The following is a 19,243-nucleotide window of genomic DNA, read 5'->3' on the forward strand; positions in this document are numbered from 1 at the left end:
CGGGACCATCGAGTTAGTTCACTATCAACTAGGCCAGACTGGTCGTCAAATTTCTAATAAATAATAAAGTATGTGTTTAGATTTAGTAATTCTGTTAATCTTTATTACGACGATTGCGTTAAGAAAAGGCTCCGGTCCGGTATTTCTTTAAGCAACCATAACTAAGCCGCATTTTAACGTTGTTTGTCTTCATTAAATACAAATTCACAAAATGCCCTGCCCTTGAACAAGTTAAGTCCTTAAAAAAATCGACATAATTGCAAAATTTAAACATGTTTCAGATGTTATCAAACGACTGTGACTCGAATAATAATTTAAATGACCATTAAAGCAACCGCCCGAAAGATAACTGTATTCGTCCGGTCATACGGTGTCTAACATACTCGTATTTTGTGAGATAGCGGGCGTGGCTTAAGTGTCATATCCTTAAAATTTATTGAAATAGGATTCGAAAAAACTAAGATAACATTTATATAATCGTAATAATATGCTGTAGCTTCGCCGTTCGATAAAATAAAGATGAGGGTTCTTTTTATAACGTAACAATATAATATTGAAATATCTGTCCCATAAGAAAGGCTTTGTTAGGTCGAGGCCAATCATAGTCACATCCCAAGAGTCTGGACGGGAATGGGGAAACACTCTCGTTTGATTGGGTACGGTTTTATTGTTTGCTTATATCGGTTGGTACCGTGTGTTTTAAATAATCCATGACGTAATACAATAGGTAGGTAGGTTGCTATAACTATAAAACAAGCCAGTCTAAGCTACATACTTACTTACATTGCTGGCGCGATCAGCTAAAATGAGACTTCTTGGCCTCCAACACAAGAGCACGCTACTTTGCTTGGTCCAGAGCGGATTTACGCCAGCTTTCGCCAACGCCAAGCACACTACTCCACTCTATCCGCCCAGCGATATTTAGGATAAACAACAGGACGGGGCGTCCAGTTGGTCGGCCCAAGTAAGCCCTTTTGGCTACCCGATCGTCACCCATCCTAACTAGGTCTAATTATAAAGACTTGGCAAGCAACGAGAGTGAAATTGACACCATAAACGAGGAAATTAAAATACCACATTTATAATGGCACGCTACACTAATTTCGCTAAAAAGTTGCTACAGAGTTACCTTAGACGGACTTTACTATTTTATCGTTTACTCACCAGTACCCCTAGTGTAACTTTGATCGACATCATAACGTGACGAACGCGTTTGCGTTAAGTCTCATTTTGTATAGGATTTTGAGTTTCCAAAACGTCCCGCTTGACGCGCTCTTTCGAAATCCAATACAAAATGAGACTAAACGCAAACGCGTACGTCACGTTTGGAAATCGATTTTATTTACACTAGGGGTACAGTTCACACTGCCTTACGCATGAATTTATTATGAGACGTATTCAGAGGTATATGTACTCCTACGTGGGCCATACTGAAAATTTCTACAATAACCCTCTTAGAGATCACGCAGTGAAAGAAAATGTTTATTTTTGAAGATACAACTCATTGTCTTTTTTGTGGTACAATTTCCAGAATGCCAGCGATTAGGAAATTATATGTCGAGCGTTTTTATCATTTTAATCCGAGAAATTTCTCGTTTCAGAATTTTATACGATTTTCAATGTGCTCTCAGTCGACAACAAAGATAATATATCAGGCTTTACTATTATTTTATAATGAAGCCCATTTCTCGTGCATCTGTTTGTAATAGATTATAATATTATAATTTTAGTCGCTTTTGTATTAATCTTACGGACGATAACCGAGAAGCAAGTCTTTAAAAAACAACGCTCTAATCTCAAACCAAATTCAGATAACCTCAGGTATCATAGTAAAAATAAAACCTACATAGGTACACGTACGTCAGAAAACATGAATCTGAATAAGTATTATAGATACCCCACAACCGCCTGATACAAAAAGTGTCAGAGGAAAAATGGGCCGTCTAATTCATTCATCGTAAACAAAATTTGTGCGCAATATCAGAAAGAGTTCAGAAAAGCGATTACAATACCAAAATGTGCGTATCTACTACAGTTTTTGAGATTATAGGAACTTTCAGTATGACCTAAGTAATAAACAGCATAATAAAATTCACCTTATTTGCCGGCTCATGTCATAATCTTAGTATTAGCTAAATGACGATGTTTGTATTTATAATCTTGTTGACTGAACGAATTATCGATTGAAGTAAGTAAATGATTTAATAAAAATTACAGTGTTTATTGAGATTTAATAAAAGTGATAACATCTGTTAGTCGGTGAGAGGTCGTTGGCTCGAGCTTACTCACGCTTCTGGATTTTAACAAAAGGATGTGCATACTAATGAATTTATTTAAGGAAACAGATTAAACGTTTAAATTATATTATTAAAACATAAAAAGAGTTTAGTAACATTATTTACATGTATTTTTGTATTTAATAGCAGCTCAAAACTTGTATATTTCTAAGTCCGATGAATTATCATCCGGAATGTCTTCTACGTGAATAATTTTTTCCACATTCTCGTTAAAGGTAACTACTGATTTTCTCCGGCTCTTGTTTTTCCTTTCGCCAAATTCATCTTCCTCTCCTGAATGCTCGTCGTCTTTAAGCTTGTCTATGGATTGTATTACTATGGGCAGTGTAACGTCGGTGGCACGTGTCGATGCCATATTTATTACTGTGTCGACTGAATCTTTGGGATCTACTTGCGAGGTTTGGGCTTTCGGTTTAACTTCTTCAACCGGAGCGTCAAGCATTTCTTGAAGCCTCCTTTCACTTCTTTTCAACTCATCTATATTGAGTCTTGGTTTTCTCAAACTGTCAATCTTTTGGGGTGATTCCAACGGTTCATCGCGAGAGGCTAAACTATTAGCGTCACTGAACTGTTCATAATTTCGTGATTTTCTCCTGTAAGCAATGACGTGAAAACGTGATTTAGTTTGAGCTATGATAATACAAGCAAATATGTTAGTAACTGTACTCTTACCATCTGAGGAAGAACCATAAGGCAATAAGCAGCATTAGTATGAAGAGCAGGATGCTCAAGACTATTGTTGCGACTAATAGACCTGTATCACGTCCTCCGCCGTATATCTCGCGGCCTTCTAGATAATCTTCCAGAGATACTGTGCTCGTGACATCAACCCCGGTTATTATATTGTCTGTTATGTCACTGAAATTAAAAGGTATTTTTAATAACGAAAACGTTTTTGGAATAGTGAATCGAATTGATTATTATATCTATATATCTTACTTTGTAAGCCGATCAACGGCCACCGGTTCGCGATCAATTAAGCCGTATACATAAAGCTGCAATGACGCTCCTTCGGTGGTTACTTCTCGTTTGCGTCTTGTATTCGCAGAATCGCTTGGGTCATCGGATATGACCGCGGAGCTGAGGACTTTGACCTCGTACCCCACAGCTGAACTCAGATTTTCCAAAATAGTTTCCTCTTGGTCTAAAAATGCGTTGCGGACAGTGACCACAGCGATATGACTCGTATCTAATAGTTTTACCTAGAATGAGAGAGTTAAATATACTCATAGGTTTTTCCAACCCGTACCTAATGATTGTTTATTGACAAGTGAACATAAATGATTCCATTTATTTTTTCCCAGATGATTAGCTCATAGTGTCAACTAAATCAAACACAAGTTAATATAAAACACAGAGAAATAAGTATATAAGTAAGCTTAGAGTGGTCACTCAATACATGGCTATCCTTACTTGTTAATAATAAGTTGTATGAGATGTATGGTTAAAGTTATTATTAATAAGTCTTGAACTCGAATCTTATCTTATTAGTTTTAGTTTTCGTAAAGCTCGCTTAAAACTTATTAGATATAAATAGGTTTTTATTTATGAAAAGAGTGAGCACTGTAAGCGTACTTATTTATCTATGCTAAAACCTTGCTTTTTAATATAATATGAAGTTATTTAGTTTTTTTTCGTTTGTTCATATTCCACACTAAAAGTGTCACACAATGACAGAGGCGTTTTATGAATGAGCTGGTAAAAGTAACCTATTATTCAGATACTTTAAAACTGTTAATGGGCTTTGGTTTAATAATTAAATATTTAGGGTCTATCTTACACAGATCTACCTAGCTCCAAACTAAGCAAAGCTTATACTATGGTACTAGGCGACGATATACGTATGTACGTATTTAGATAAATACATATGTACTTATATACATAAAAAACACCCATGACTCAGAAACAAATATCTGTGTTCATCACACAAATGAATGTCCTTACAGGGATTCGAACCCGGGACCTTCGGCTTCATAGGCAGGGTCACTACCGAACGACTAGGCCACCGACGAGTTTAACATTAACAATATAGTACCTATATATAAGTAAGAATTACCAAAAGTTCTATAGATGTAGTTAGACCATCTTCCCTCCCGTTAAGATCAGTGACTGACACAATGAGGCGCTGGTCTTGCGACAGGCTGGCTCCATCCCTGAGGTGGACGAAGCCCGTAGTTGACGCAACCGCCAAAACTTCCGACGCACTCCAGAACGACAACGCCGCATTCTCACCCACGTCAGCGTCAGTGGCCTGATGTAATTCAATATCCCATAAAATACATGAACATTCATCCTTGAAACTTGAGATTGGAGTCACGAAATGATGCGTGACTTTTTTGCGGGAGCATTCGCAATAACAGCTTAAACATTAACTCACTGGATTCACATTTGGTATGGAAATTAGTTTTACGCTCAAAGGGTAAATTCAAAGTAGAGATTTAGGTGCGTGCTGATGTCTAAGACGTGGAATCATGTAAATGGCCACCTTTGTATGTTAGGTGCGTATTTTTAATCTCACATTAGGTATTTGTTACCGAAAAAGCTTACCTAAAGTATAAAATTACGTTTACGGTTACGTTAGTATGTAAATCAAACCCAATTTTCATATCAAATATAATTCTAAAATGAAAGTTAACTTTACCTTTAATTCTGCTAAAGCTCGAGGGAGCACAATATCTTCAAGTTCCGGAATAGGATACCCACATATAATGGGCTCGTTTTCATTGCCGACAAATATGGGGTAGTTGTCGTTAATATCGTTAACTATCAAGTTGACGAAGCTTCTTCGTGAGTTATATAAGATTGTGTCAGTAAGTATCCATCTGTTGCTTCCGTATTCGTAGGGTCCGAGCCAGTCTAGTCTGGGGTTTAATGTAGACCGCTTAGCTCGACTCTGTGTGTCACTAGCGCATTCCAATACCAGTTCCACCTGAACTTGCGACAATGCCATGAAAGCTATTCGCGGGTCTTCTCGATCGATTGCTCTTGCATGTAAACCAGTATTGTCAACGTAGAGCCAATCTTGGTCCAGGGGCCAGCGATTGGTCAGCCTGAACTGGCAATCTGCTTGAGCTTCGCTGTCGAGGACGACGAGGTTAGTGTGTGGTTCCTCTTCGTCTCTGTCCAAGATTATGAGTGGCGGGAGCACGTGTTCGTCTCCACAGATTGCAACAGCTTCTACTGTTAGTTGTACCTGCACAGTGACAGTATATTTGTCATACATGCTCAGAAGTGTACAAAAAATAAGATAAAAAAAATAAACAGTCTAATGGACCGGAAAGCAATGACACGAAACATTTTATTGACGTAATGTATAAGTGGTCTGTTTTCGTGGCTATTAAGAGTAGGTATAGATTGAACATCAAAACATTAAACTTGGAACGTGGATGAAGTGTATAATACGAAATAATAAGTTTGTCTTGGCCCCCGATAAAAATGTTGGCACACATTTCGTTTTAGTATCTTATAAATATTTAAGTAATTTTTAGCTAAGCCTTTACTTATTATTAGATATTTTCTTACCGCCGTTGTAGCTTGGACTTGGGTGATAGATGATGTAGCTATCGCTTGGAAGCTATACACGCCAGTATTTGTTGGTGCAGATAAATGTATTTCTCCAACACTGTTAATCAAAACCCGCTCTCGGAGATGAGCTGGAAACAAAGACAATTGAAAATAAGTGTCTTAGTCGTTGCAGATAATGGTTTTAGTGTGAAAAATGCTAACAATTTATTGGCCGCATTAATAACAAAGATAGGGGGATAAGGAAAAATGTTTGAACTTTTTTAAAATAAACTTTCGCGTGAGTCGCTTGACACCTAATGAGCGTGGGAGTTAGGGTCGATGAATTTTGTTGATTTTATTTTCGAGATGCCTGTACTTATTGAATTGTGTATGGGTGGTTTAAAAATATTTTATTAATTCTTCGTTACTGAATCAAAGAGATATATTAAATTGTTAATTGTGAAATATTACTTTTAAGCTGTTTTCATTATTAAGTTAATAATTCGAAGTGCCCTATAAAACCTTGTGTTAATGTTGAACTTGCAATGTTATATGGTGTTGACGACCGGTCTGGCCTAGTGGGTAGTGACTCTGCCTGTGAAGCCGATGGTTCCGTGTTTAAATCCTGGTAAGGGCACTTATTCGTGTGATGAGCATGGATATTTGTTCCTTGTCTTGGGTGTTTTCTATGTATTTAAGTATTTATAAATATTTATATATTATATATATCGTTGTCTAAGTACCTTTATGTCGATTTATTCGTAAACTAATTAGGTAGGTACATGATATACTTGCAACATTCGCTTGATCGGACGTTTTAGCAATGATCAGCGCCACCCGTGGTTGTTTTGAGTAACAGAGAGAACGACGCGCGTGGGGCAGACATTTTTGTATTGAGAATTGCGTGCAGCGAGAAAGACTAGAATAAACTAGGTAATTTTGTCTTGGATAAGTAAGTACCTAGGGTAAACCGTCTATTACTGGCCACCCTCCAATTACTGGCCACCTTATACTGAAATGGCTAAAATAATAATTCCATTTATTTATTTACACAACTCAAGTAAACTAAATAATTATCGTTCTGATGATTCACTTAGATTGTGTGATTATTAAACAGAATCCCTTTTGGTATATGGTGGCCAGTAATAGACGGTTTATTTTATTTACCCTATATGTATTTATTTGAAGGAGTCAAGTTGGAGTCCCTGCGGCTCCATTATATATTAATAGTTCGCACTTGTACTAATCATGGGTATAATTTGGTTGCAATTAGTACGCTAGTGCACAAGAAAAGTCCAACAGGCCAATTCGAATGTACACTGATATCCGAATAATGTTTCATGTTATTTCGTTATCGTGCATTTTGCTCGTACTTGACCGCACATGTATGGGCGCGGGTAAGACGCACGATAAATTAAATAATATGATTAAAATAATCATTCAAATATTAATGTACGTTCGAATTGGCCTGTTAATTGCAACATAATTTTGATATTAGAAATTTTGAAAGTATGAAATAGGGTATCAAAATAGTCTGTACCATCTATACACTAATGTATGTATGATAGATAGATAAAACGTTTATTTGAATGCTGCAGAAACACACAATTTACAAATACATTACGAACAGAATAAAACTAAAGTACCTACACAATTTAATTAACAGAAAAGTTTATATCTATAAATGGATTTGTGTGCATTACAGCAAAAACAAAACGGTTCCGACTCAGCTATTAATGCGCTTCACTCTTTCGAGCAAAGCACTGGATATTCTGCCGAAACTCAGATCACGTTACAGTTGGGCAAATCTAAATATTATGGTAAACAACTAGTACAGAAGTGTAAAAAGGGTGTAGTGGTGTTAATATGTTCCGAAATAAAATATATAAATAAAAAATAAAAAAGCGCCATAAAATAAAAGTGATAATGCATGGAGGTTAACTATATTTCACTAGGCAACATGTTCGCCTAGTAATAGGTAATAAATAACTTTTGTGTGATCTTGCTAATGTGTTACAATCAGGCGCTCAATTTAATCATGCCATTTTGTGTTATAAACAGGTAAGTACTACATTAATTTTATGAACTGAATTTCATTACGATTTGAATTTTCATGTACTTATCGTATGGTTAAACAGGATTACGAATATCGGCTTAATTTATAAGCTGATTAGGGATGGTAATCTGATAACCCAAACGTTTTCAAATAATATATCGTTCGGATTTACACGTTTCACGAGATTATGATTTTATGTTATGCTCGCGAACCTATGTCTGCTTCAATTGTAATAATAATTTAAAGCTTTGCTGCACCGTAGTTCCAAGAATCGAGACAAAAAATAATGCAAATTGTTTTTTTTTTTAGCGGTAAACACGGCCAATATAATAGCAGTTTATTATATTAGATATTAGAGTAACTTGCGTGGGTACCTTAATAGTTTCTAAAAATAGGTTATATTAGGTGATCTTTCGCGATTCCGAATGTCAAAAATTTATTAAAATGGTAATATTGAACAAGGTTTCCCATGGGACCGATATGAAAATCGTGAAAAAAAATCCATACGTTTCGTCTACTTCGGGCCCTTAAGGTGTAAGTACATTAAGTATAATATTAATAGATATTTTTACGCGAATTTGTGGTTAGTTCCATGGAGAAATTTGTTGAGTACGACCATCTTAATTCCGATATGATTGATCTAAAGTTATGGTCTCCCGTGTTTTTTCATTATTCTAATAATTAACATATTGCATATGTACATACAGCTGTAAGATTAAATGAAGATCTCCTTAAAAGACACTCTTTCGAAAATTTGCTTCTATCTGGTCTGCTGGTGGGCGGTCCGATCAATGTTGAATAAGTATATATATATTTACCATCATCGACAGCTAGGGAGTACGTTATACTCTCGCCGTTGCTCGCTGTTGCTTGGACCAGTCCTAGTAGTCCGGTCTGCGCCATGTCCGCGCGCAGCACATATGATGGGGACTCGAACGCTACCGTTGGTAGCTCTGGAGTTTCTGGAAATGTTTGCAATTTGACAAATACTCTCATGACTGTGATGTAAAATAAATAAAAACAGGTGACTTTGTATGGAAACTTGAACAAAAGTGACCTGGCATTTTTGACGAATGTAACAATCTGGACTTCGTTTGTGCCTTCAAGTGAAACACCGGCCAAGAGCATGTCGGGACATGCTCAGTGTGGGGTTCCGTAGTTATCCGTTCGTCACAATATACCTTAAACGGGTGCTATTAGTAAGTATCATGTATATAACAAACAAACGGGAGTACCTTTACAGCGCAGCGCTTTGTACGTCTTTTTCTATGAAGGGAAGACTTTATTGCGATAACTCAAAAACGGCATAACTGATCATGTTCTCTTTAGTTTTAATTGAATATCTATATTAGGCTATTTTTTTACTACGTGGGTGGCAAACAAGCTTTCGGCCCGCCTGATGTAGTGTAGGGACGCCCGGCCGGAAGCAGGCGGGCTGTCGATCACTTCGCGTTCATTCACGGCCCGCCTGATGGTAAACAGTCTCCTTAGCCTATGTACGCCTGCAACTCCAGAGGAGTTACATGCGCATCCCTAACAATCCGCAGTCTCCGCACCCTCGTTGAGCTCTGGCAACCTTACTCACCTATGAGTAGGGTCTAGTGTTATTCTTAATTATCTGCCGTTTTCTGTAAGGTAAGGGACACAATGTTTTTCTTTCGGAGCTATTATTTCAGAAAATATTCACTTCATCAAATAGGTAATATTTGTTGAAGACCCCTATTCGTTTGGAAAGACCTATCCAACGACACCCTACACATACGGTTAAAGCGAGGTCACTTTGTCAGAAGGGGAAGTACCCTACAGGTTTTTTTTTTAATTTTATTTTACCACGTTGTCCGGTTGATTAATTTATAAAGCGTATGGCCTCACAACAAATTTTTGCTTTCTATATAGCACTAACGATCACGGAGCAAAGCCTCGGACAGACAGACAGACATTAGTTGACTACGGAACCTTAAAAAGGATAAATAAGCGCAATTGTAGTTTTTATTCTCATTTAATAGTCATACTCATGAGATCATTTTCCATTACATAATTAAATTGGAAAAAAAAACATTTCAATTTTAAATGTAGATTATATGCCACTTTCCAGGCGGTCATTGCAACGTGGTGTAAAAAAATACAGTAAGATTTAAAAAAAAAAAAACCGGACAAGTGCGAGTCGAACTCGCTCACCGAGGGTTCGGTACTTTTTAGCATTTGTTATTGTAGCGGCAACAGAAATACATCATCTGTGAAAATTTCAACTGTCTAGCTATCACGGTTCATGAGATACAGCCTGCTGACAGACGGACGGACAGCGGAGTCTTAGTCTTCCGTTTTACCCTATGGGTACGGAACCCTAAAAAGGAGAATTGCATTAAAATTGCAAACTTGGTGGTATTTAAAAATAAGACGCTTGACACTTGTAATTAAAACTAAGCCAATTTGCTTAATTTTAGATAGTTTGACAGCGATATTGAATTATTTAGTCTGGCCAAGCCCACCTTTATAAGCCTTTTCAATTTAAGCAAGGGTAGAAGTGTTTGATCTTATTGTTAATTGGTCCCGAAATTTCCATTTGCCTGAGTCCATAGGATTAGTATCGATACTGCAGGTGACCCTCGAATTAATGATTAATGGCAATACCGGGCCCCAAAGCGAGGTTACTGACTGACAGTTTCAGGTTTATTCGTCTTCGATAGGTACTGTAAAAGAGATACGGTCTATCTGAGGTGGGGTGGTATCAGAATCTACCTGGAGCGTTTACATTCCCCACCTCAGATAGACCGTACCTATCTCCTTTACAGTACCTGCTGTAGCAAAATTGCTACATATGTATCGACATCAGTCGATTTATTTTTGAACTTCTCCAATGGCTAGCAGCTTGCTTGCTCAGTTCTCTTTCTGTTGTCTCTCTATGCGGTTTCATAATTCAGGCGTTGATGATTAGATGGCGCTGTATCACATTGGTCGTTTATGAGTTTGTTTTACCTTTTTGGCCTATTTTGAATGTGATTTATGGCAGGCTGAAAATAGAATGTAACTTTTGAGGGGGGCTGATTTTTGAATAGAGAATTGGAAGGTTTTCGAAAGATGGAATTGAGGTTTTTGTTTTGGAAAAAAAGTGAGAGAGAAGGATTTTGAGGAGAAGAGCGAAGTCAAGTTTGTTGATTGTTTGCCATTTTTGGTGTTGTATGAAAAGTATTGGATCATATCTGCTTAAAGTTCCACCGAAATGGTGTGTGTGGCATGACAGTGCTATCCTGTGTTCGTTTTAGTTTACATCTTGAACGCCGGTGTTCCCCTTTTTAACCCAGGCGTTTCACTCAATTCTAGCCACGTGAATTCACCAGCAACAACTTGTGCAATAGCGTGTGGCGTATTTGCCGCCAAGGCTCAGCGGCACGTATTTTTTGGCCCTCCTGTCGATTTCCAAATTCCGGGAGGGCTTCAACGAGACCACCAGCTGAGGACCCGGGCCCGTTTATCACGAGGCTCGCCAGGTGACATCGATTTAACTCATTCGAGACGGATTCAAGTTTTCATCGATATACATTCAATTTTTTTAAAATTCTGATTTAATAATAATATATAATAATCATTCAGCCTATATATACGTCCCACTGCTGGGCACAGGCCTCCTCCCATGCGCGAGAGGGCTTAGGCTATAGTCCCCACGCTAGCCCAATGCCGATTGGGGACTTCACATACACCTTTGAATTTCTTCGCAGATGTATGCAGGTTTCCTCGCGATGTTTTCCTTCACCGAAAAGCTAGTGGTAAATATCAAATGATATTTAGTACATAAGTTCCGAAAAACTCATTGGTACGAGCCAGAATTTGAACCTGCGACCTCCGGATCGAAAGTCGGACGTCATATCCACTCGGCCACCACCGCTTCTGAATTGCCTTCTGAATTCTGAAAAATTCTGATTTGCCTTCTCAAAATTCAAAATTCAAAAAAAATATTTTCTAAATTTCAATACTGCTCCAATAGTCGAGCCATTACATTTTTCGGCGTGAAAGCTAGGTTTCCTTCATACACTTTTTTCAACCATCATTCGCCCCATTTAACATTTTTTTTCCCTCAGCCAATTTTCACCCGACTCCTTTTTTTATTTTATATTTCAATAGCCTTTATGCGGAGAGCAGGGATCATCTTAATATTGTTTAGGATACTGTTTAAATTGTGTTCCGTGTTTTATCTATAGATTTCTCAGTCAAAATATTTGTCAAAATATATAGGGTAAAAGGTTAGTCAATTGACAAGTGTTATATTTTTTGCATAAATGTTTAAAATTAAACGTATTCTGTGAAGTGACCTTGTTTTACTGCACTACCTTTTAAGAGTCCCCGGAAAGCTCGCCCGAATTTCACCTTCCCATACAAACGGAGTATCGTTCTCATTTTAAAACTACGGGTTGGATTGTAATGAAACTTTGCACATATTGAGGTGGCGAATGGTTAAATGTTACATCATCCCAATTCTTATGTATGGTACCTAAAGCTGGACCTTGAAAAATAATTTAGTCAACAAGCTAAGGGCTTTTGAAATGTGGATTTATCGAAGGATGCTCAAAATAAAATGGACTGATAGAATAACTAATATCAGAGTTTTGGAAATCATACAAAAAGATCTAGAAGTAGTATCAACAATTAAGAAAAGAAAAGCAGCGTATTTTGGACATATATATAGGAATAATAAATACAACCTACTGAAATTAATAATTGAAGGAAAAATTGAAGGGAAGCGTGGTCGTGGTAGAAGGCGCACATCATGGACTAAAAATATAAGAGACTGGTTAAAAGTGAAGAGCATAGAATGATGGACTAATTCGCATGACTGAACATAGAGAGACATATAGACATATGGTCACGAACCTCCTGGACGGAGATGGCACGTGAAGAAGAAGACATAATGATTTATAGTCATATACTTTATGTAATTAGTTTATATAGCTCCAGTTTATATAAACAAACCTAATAGAGCAAAAAACTTTTTGTATGAAAAACTTAAATTCGCTGTATTGTTTTACTATGATATCTGAAGCTACATAAACTAATTACAGTAGGGCTAAGATGGTCGGATCTTTATCATTTGTCACCATGCCTGTCACGTTCTAACAAGTATGTGAGTGCGAAAGTGACGGGCATAGTGACAAGTGATAAAAATGGAATCATGCTGCCACCGCAGTCCGGTGATGTCGTTAGCTCTAAGATTTACAATGCTGCTGTAAAGCTACAAAGTGGGTTGATACGTTGCACGGTATCATAGACTAAACGGTTTATTTTTAAATGGTTATTGTCACTTGACTACCATGAGACTGAAAACTTACTTCTAAGGGTAGTTTAAGGTTAACCCTATCTATACTTGTGTTCATTATGAAAGTAGTTTCTGTAAAACTTTAATGTAACGTAGTTTTATTTAGTTGACTACCAAAACAATGTTTGTTTAGGTCACACATATGACATACAAATGCATACTTGGTCTCCTGCTGAACAGTCCTAGCCTAGTGCGGAGACCCCTGGAAACTCCTTTTATGTAACTATGCTATGCACTCATCCGATGTCACACCAATTCTGTATCGATTCTGTATACTGTTTTGTGTGCAATAAACTTATTTTTTATCATTTATCTTTTTATCTTTACCGCAGGACTAGATATACCTTATCCTATTGTAAGTACAAAGTTTCAGAGCAATCTAGCTGGTCGTTTTAAAATGAGAGTGTAACTAACTACGTTTGTATGGACCGTTTATTAACTAAGTTAGGAGTAACGGAGTTCAATATATGAGGAAAATTGAAAAAAAAAAAAATGCTCCTCTGAGCTTTTCACAGATACTTTATATTTCTTTTGGGCGTCGTGCAGGTCCCGTTGGGCGTCGGATTTCTATTAACTCTCAATTTTGGCCATACCTCCCTTATTGATAAAACAGGAGTGTGTTATATTACAACAATTTCATAAACTATTTACTGTCTTCTAATTCTAATCTGATTCCAACTGATTCTTACTCTCTATATTACTGCCTCTTTTTTTTACTGATGTTATGTTACTCTAATGTTATCCTAAGAATTTAAATTCTAATGAATACCCTTTGTATTTGCATACTGTTTAAAACAGTTCGAAAAGGTAAAACGTATTTCTTTTACACTAACACATGTAATTTTTACCCTTTTTCTGCAAATAAATTATTGTTTATTTGTTTGTTTGAGTCCTACTTCTTTATGCCGATAAGGGTTCAATCAGAAAATTAGGCTTTATAGCCATTAATCATAATATAGCTTGGATGCATGCGTCTGATAAGTTAAAGCAAGTAAGTATGAGTTCAAAACTTAAACTGGACTTAGTCCCAAAACCAAGCTTCTTTTTACTAAAAAAACTTTTTACTTTAGCAGCCGCCTGGTAGACCTATAAATGTGCTATGCTGTTATACGCATTTTTATGTTTCATGCTGAAAAATATTCACACAAGCGTTGAAACTGCTGGAAACCACTGGACTTGTGGCCGAAAGGTGAGGTATTTCGGTAGTTCCGTGGCAATCTGCCGAATTCTACCCCAGAACAAAAAATAGTGACGAGATTATTGTATTTATGTTAGTCTGGTATTATATGACCTAAGGTATTATGGGCCTTTGTTGCCTGAGAATAAATGATTGTTTGAATTGATTTGATTGTTCTTACCTGATTGTATAACGTTGAAAATGACAACTGCGCTTGCACTGCCCGCTCGGAATTCGAGCGCGACGTGTGAGACTCCCTCAGGCAGATTCAGAGTGCCAGCCGCTCCGATTAATACAGTATCTCCCGATACAGAAGCTGAGAAAAGCTCCCTGTACACTGCAGGCGAACAAATTTGGAGGTTACATTTATTGCATAAAGTCAGCTTGTAATTTATTAATAACGGACAAGGTTTTCGGAAAATTGTAACGCACCCGCCAATTTTTAGAACGAGCATTTAAAGGACAATTTGGGCTATTTTTTTTTTACTCATGGTCAGAAATAATCGACATGTTACATGTCGCGTTTAGTACGGATCAAACACAGGCCAATGGTATAATACCTATAACCTCCTCCCAACCACCGCCCATGTGGAAATCATACCAAAAAAGAGGTGTTGCCTTACATCAAATGAGGTAGGTCTGTTTTTTTTATATATATTGGTAGTTATGAAATAGTTATGACAAATCCAAGTTTTCCACCTCGAAAGCCCTTCGGATCATTGTGTGTATAATATACAGTATAGCGAGGGAAATCGTTATAACTCGTATCTCTTGTATATCTTTGATGGAATAGGCTTGTGCTTTGGATCCACAGCACTCCTTTTGGGGCCAGCGTGTGTGGTAGCATTTCTTCGTCAACCTGATCAGGCCGGTCGAAATTGTCATGTGATGGTGGATTATCAATGAATGGTTTTTCAATGTCTGCACACATCTCCGGTCCTGTATATTCTCGCAGGATTGACCATTGCTGTAGTTGCAAACAGCTAAGCATTTGAGTCCTGCTTTCCTGCATCCACAAGTGCTGGTACAACCTGTTTTGCAGTAACAGTTGGTTAAATTTTTTGCAAAACTTTGAAAAGCCGTATCTTAGAAACTTTGGCTTACTAAGACTAAATTATAGTCAATTAATTGCAAATATCATCTTCATAAAAGTGTGCATAGTGACTTTTGCCTTAACTCCGCTTAACTAACTTTACAAAAACTGAAAAAAATCCTAAAATTTAATGGATTTTCATGTACTTTACAATGATCCCAAGGGCTTTTGAGGTCGAAAACTTGGATTTGTTATTACCATTTCATCACTATCATCATATTAAAAAAACAGAACTACCTCATTTGATGTTAGGTAAAATGTACCATGTTCCATGGGCTAGAGAGCGTTAACTCTCACGTCTATTCAGGAAAATTTATAGTTTCGAAGAAATCAACGAAAATTAGCTTCATAAATTGATAACCATCATGACAATTTTAAATCAAACCCGGTTAATATATACACACATTTGCAAAAATGCATGGCCAGTGGCCACTTTATGAAAGATTACATTCGTAACGTGCCCATGTAATTTTACAGCTCGTACACAGAGCTGTATAAGTGTGTGGCGACAGATATTTTAATTGTTAATATATTAATAAATAATATATTCAATTAACCATTAAGTGCATACCCAATTATCCATTTTATTAGTGGAATTCATTCATACAGTGGGCATGCCAATCGTTTGCGCTGTAGCGAACGAAACGGTAACGTCACTATCGTTCCTCCTTATAAGAGTTATAAGTGCGACAGTCAGATAGCGTTTCGTGTTGCTACAGCGGCGCAAACGATTGGCATCTTGGTTCCCTTTCTCGTGGCCATTAAATATTTTGTAAAGGCACATAACATTCATATTTTTTAAATAATCTGTTTAAAAATTAAGTTAGCACGGTTTAAGAGGAACAAAAATTGATTTTTTCTCCAAAACCTCATCATCTTATATTTCGCCAACTGCCATGGGGGTCAAACCCTTAGCTCTTAAAAATTATCTTTTATTGGCTTACGTCTGATCAGCACTGAACGCAAGCAAACATTCTACATTGTTATTTCGCAAGCAGAGCCCTCCGCAGTAACTAATACCGAGAGGAAAATTGTACAATAATCTGCATTGCCCGAGTGTGACTGTTCCCTTTTTCCTTAATCATTTTTTTTTCAATATTTTGAACTATTATATTACTTACTATTAGGTAAGTAATATAATAGTTCAAGTGATAAATATTAATTTTTCACATATGGTTGTAATTATAGAGTTAAGTATAAAAAAAAATCAAGTCCCTAAAATAATACCATAGTCATATTCGTAATGTCTATTTTGAACACTTACCGTCACATACAAAAAGGGGTTGTGTAGATTGTTTTACCTATAGGCAGGCACATAAGATTTCACACGCGCATATATAGCATATAAACCGATTATTTACTTAAATATTTTTAGGATATTGGGTCTTTTAAATTTATTTTTTAATTTTATTTCATTTCAAAATTCAACAAAATTAATATTATACGGAAGGTTGTCGTTCGATGGTGTCAGGTTAAGACGAAACAACATAAAACGGACGCAGACATATGTAGACGACACCTGAATCCAAATAAAATACCAAGTACAGCAAAATTTACCTCCAAGTATTTCGATATCGATTCCAGAAGCGTGTCCTGTGATAGTAATCGGTTCATGTTGAACCACGTTGTTATTGATGGTTCCCTCGTACAGGACTTTATCAAATGCCTCATTTATCACGGATCCCGAATCTGTGAAATTGAAAAAAGTTTAAAAGTAACTTATAATTACAACACGGTTTTCCTTATAAACTAAATTAATCCTATATTTAAGAACGAAAACCACAACTATAAATATGTTAAATACGTTGCTGAAAATATGAGATGATTAATGAACAAGAAGGAAAATGATCAACAACAAAGGAAATGCTCCTTAGTAAGAGACAACCATCGATTCATGTGTAATCGAAGATGACGGGCTCGAACATAAATAATGTCAATCCCTCGCTTGATAAGATATCACAAACAAGGTACAAGATAAGGTTGCTATCATTAATGTAGTGGGGAATAATTTATTGTAATCAAACGTTATCAAAAGGAAAGATGTTTTGTGTTAATGGATTATCCATAGCGAGTGCCAGGAAATGAAAAGATGACATGTCATCGATAAAGAAAACAAGCAATCTTTGATCTCCATTCTCTGATTATATCAGCTCTGTTGTGTAAAGTACATCATAATCTTCAAGAGAGAATGTAATTGAATTTCCGATGAAGTATGGATATGGAAATTATTTATAAAATGACAAATTAAAATGATGACTTACCGTCAATTATGGATATGATGATAATTGTGCTCGCAGTGGTCTCTGATTTTGCTGCCGTCACAATCATAATGATCTTTCGAAGATCGATTAATATTGCAGAAGGAATTGGTTCCACCACAACTAGTGTTATCGAATTTCCATTTACAGATAACCCAAACCATTGGGCATTATCTGGAAGAATAATTAACAATCTATGGAATTTTTGTAATTTGTAAACGCATCTTGTGTTCGCTTCAAAATAGATAGGTACATAATTACATAGTATAAATACACAAGAAAAAAAAATCTAAGTCAAATATTCACCTAAAATACTTATGTGCTGGTAAATGAGACACAAAACAAAAGTACTAAGAAATAAGAATCTGCATCCAAGTAAATAGGAAATATCTGGTAAATGAGGGTAAGCTGCAGGATTACTGTTGGAAACTTACCACCCTCCAAGGTAAACGAAACATCTTGGCCGTAGCCAGCGTCCAGCGAGATGGCATTTTCGAATGTGAGGCCGCTGGTTTCGCTGTACTCTCCGGTGTAGTAGGCAGCACTGAAGGCCAATTCTTCTACAACAGCAGCCCGTTGAACCTCGATTACTATAGTCGTCGTAGCAGATACAGATTGGGTCGCTGATGCTTGTAACTCCAATAACAATATGCCGTTGGCAGGTAATGCCTGTTCTGGGATAGTGCTCTGCAAAACGATGTTGACTATGGCACCTTGCTGCTGGAGATTAAAGTATGAGGCCAAATCTGAAAATATTAATTATTGAGGAATATCTGCGAGTGCAGCAAAATACAGTTTATAAATTAATTGCCAAGTCAATCTATTTATTTAAAACATAGAAGATTTTTAATATTAATATGGTCACTATAAGATGTTATTAGGTTAGCTAATTACGTAATGTCCCTTAAGTAAGGACTAAATAAATTAAGGTGTCACATGGATGTCACACCTTTTTAGGGTAGAAAAACTGGTGAGAGTCAGAATGGCGGGTGTACCTAAATAAAATTAAATGAAAACCATACCATATTTTTGTACCCAATTTGTACTATTTAGTACCTCCTTTAAAAAAATTTGTACCTCACGGTACTTAAAGTTATCACCAAAAAACAGGTCACCCGCCATCCTGACAGTCAGAATGGCGGGTGTACTTTATTACGCTATGTTCCCGTGGTTATTGATAAATTCTATAAAAGCCAAATTTTTGTACCTTTTTTGTACCTTCATATTCAATTATAATACGAGTCATTTTATTTTTGGTTTCCAAGTTTTACTCATTTTATATTTTGCTTGCTATTACAATTTTGCAGGCGTTATAATTTTTCAAATTATCGATTTCATTTTTAAGAAAAAACGCTAAGGTACAATGATTTTTATTACGCCAGGATTTAGTACCTTTAATGTTTAATCTGTTAAGTTCAAATAACTCAGTAAATCATGTCTTAAAAAAGGCTAGGCGCCAATTCAAAGAAATCTTCCTAAGAAAAATATTTTTTAAGACATGATTTTCTGAGCTATTAGAACTTAACACATTAAACATTAAAGGTACTAAA

General features: G+C 36.5%; 1 protein-coding gene across 2 annotated transcripts in view; it reads right to left on the reverse strand.

Moving 5' to 3' along the window:
- Positions 1-2,314: 2,314 nt before the first annotated feature.
- The window catches only part of LOC133520038 (uncharacterized), a 54,738-nt gene continuing 37,809 nt past the window's right edge, over positions 2,315-19,243 (reverse strand). For both annotated transcript variants that reach the window (XM_061854298.1, XM_061854299.1), the window contains 11 exons: positions 18,128-18,439; positions 17,697-17,867; positions 16,993-17,124; positions 14,524-14,679; positions 8,676-8,819; positions 5,820-5,950; positions 4,939-5,490; positions 4,354-4,548; positions 3,237-3,499; positions 2,970-3,155; positions 2,315-2,890 (listed from right to left, as the gene is read on the reverse strand). In XM_061854298.1, the coding sequence (XP_061710282.1) occupies positions 2,428-2,890; positions 2,970-3,155; positions 3,237-3,499; positions 4,354-4,548; positions 4,939-5,490; positions 5,820-5,950; positions 8,676-8,819; positions 14,524-14,679; positions 16,993-17,124; positions 17,697-17,867; positions 18,128-18,439 (2,705 nt within the window). In that variant the 3' untranslated portion in view covers positions 2,315-2,427. The remainder of the gene's footprint in view (positions 2,891-2,969; positions 3,156-3,236; positions 3,500-4,353; positions 4,549-4,938; positions 5,491-5,819; positions 5,951-8,675; positions 8,820-14,523; positions 14,680-16,992; positions 17,125-17,696; positions 17,868-18,127; positions 18,440-19,243) is intronic.

The sequence above is a fragment of the Cydia pomonella genome, chromosome 7 (genome assembly GCF_033807575.1).
Source record: "Cydia pomonella isolate Wapato2018A chromosome 7, ilCydPomo1, whole genome shotgun sequence".
Lineage (NCBI taxonomy): Eukaryota > Metazoa > Arthropoda > Insecta > Lepidoptera > Tortricidae > Cydia > Cydia pomonella.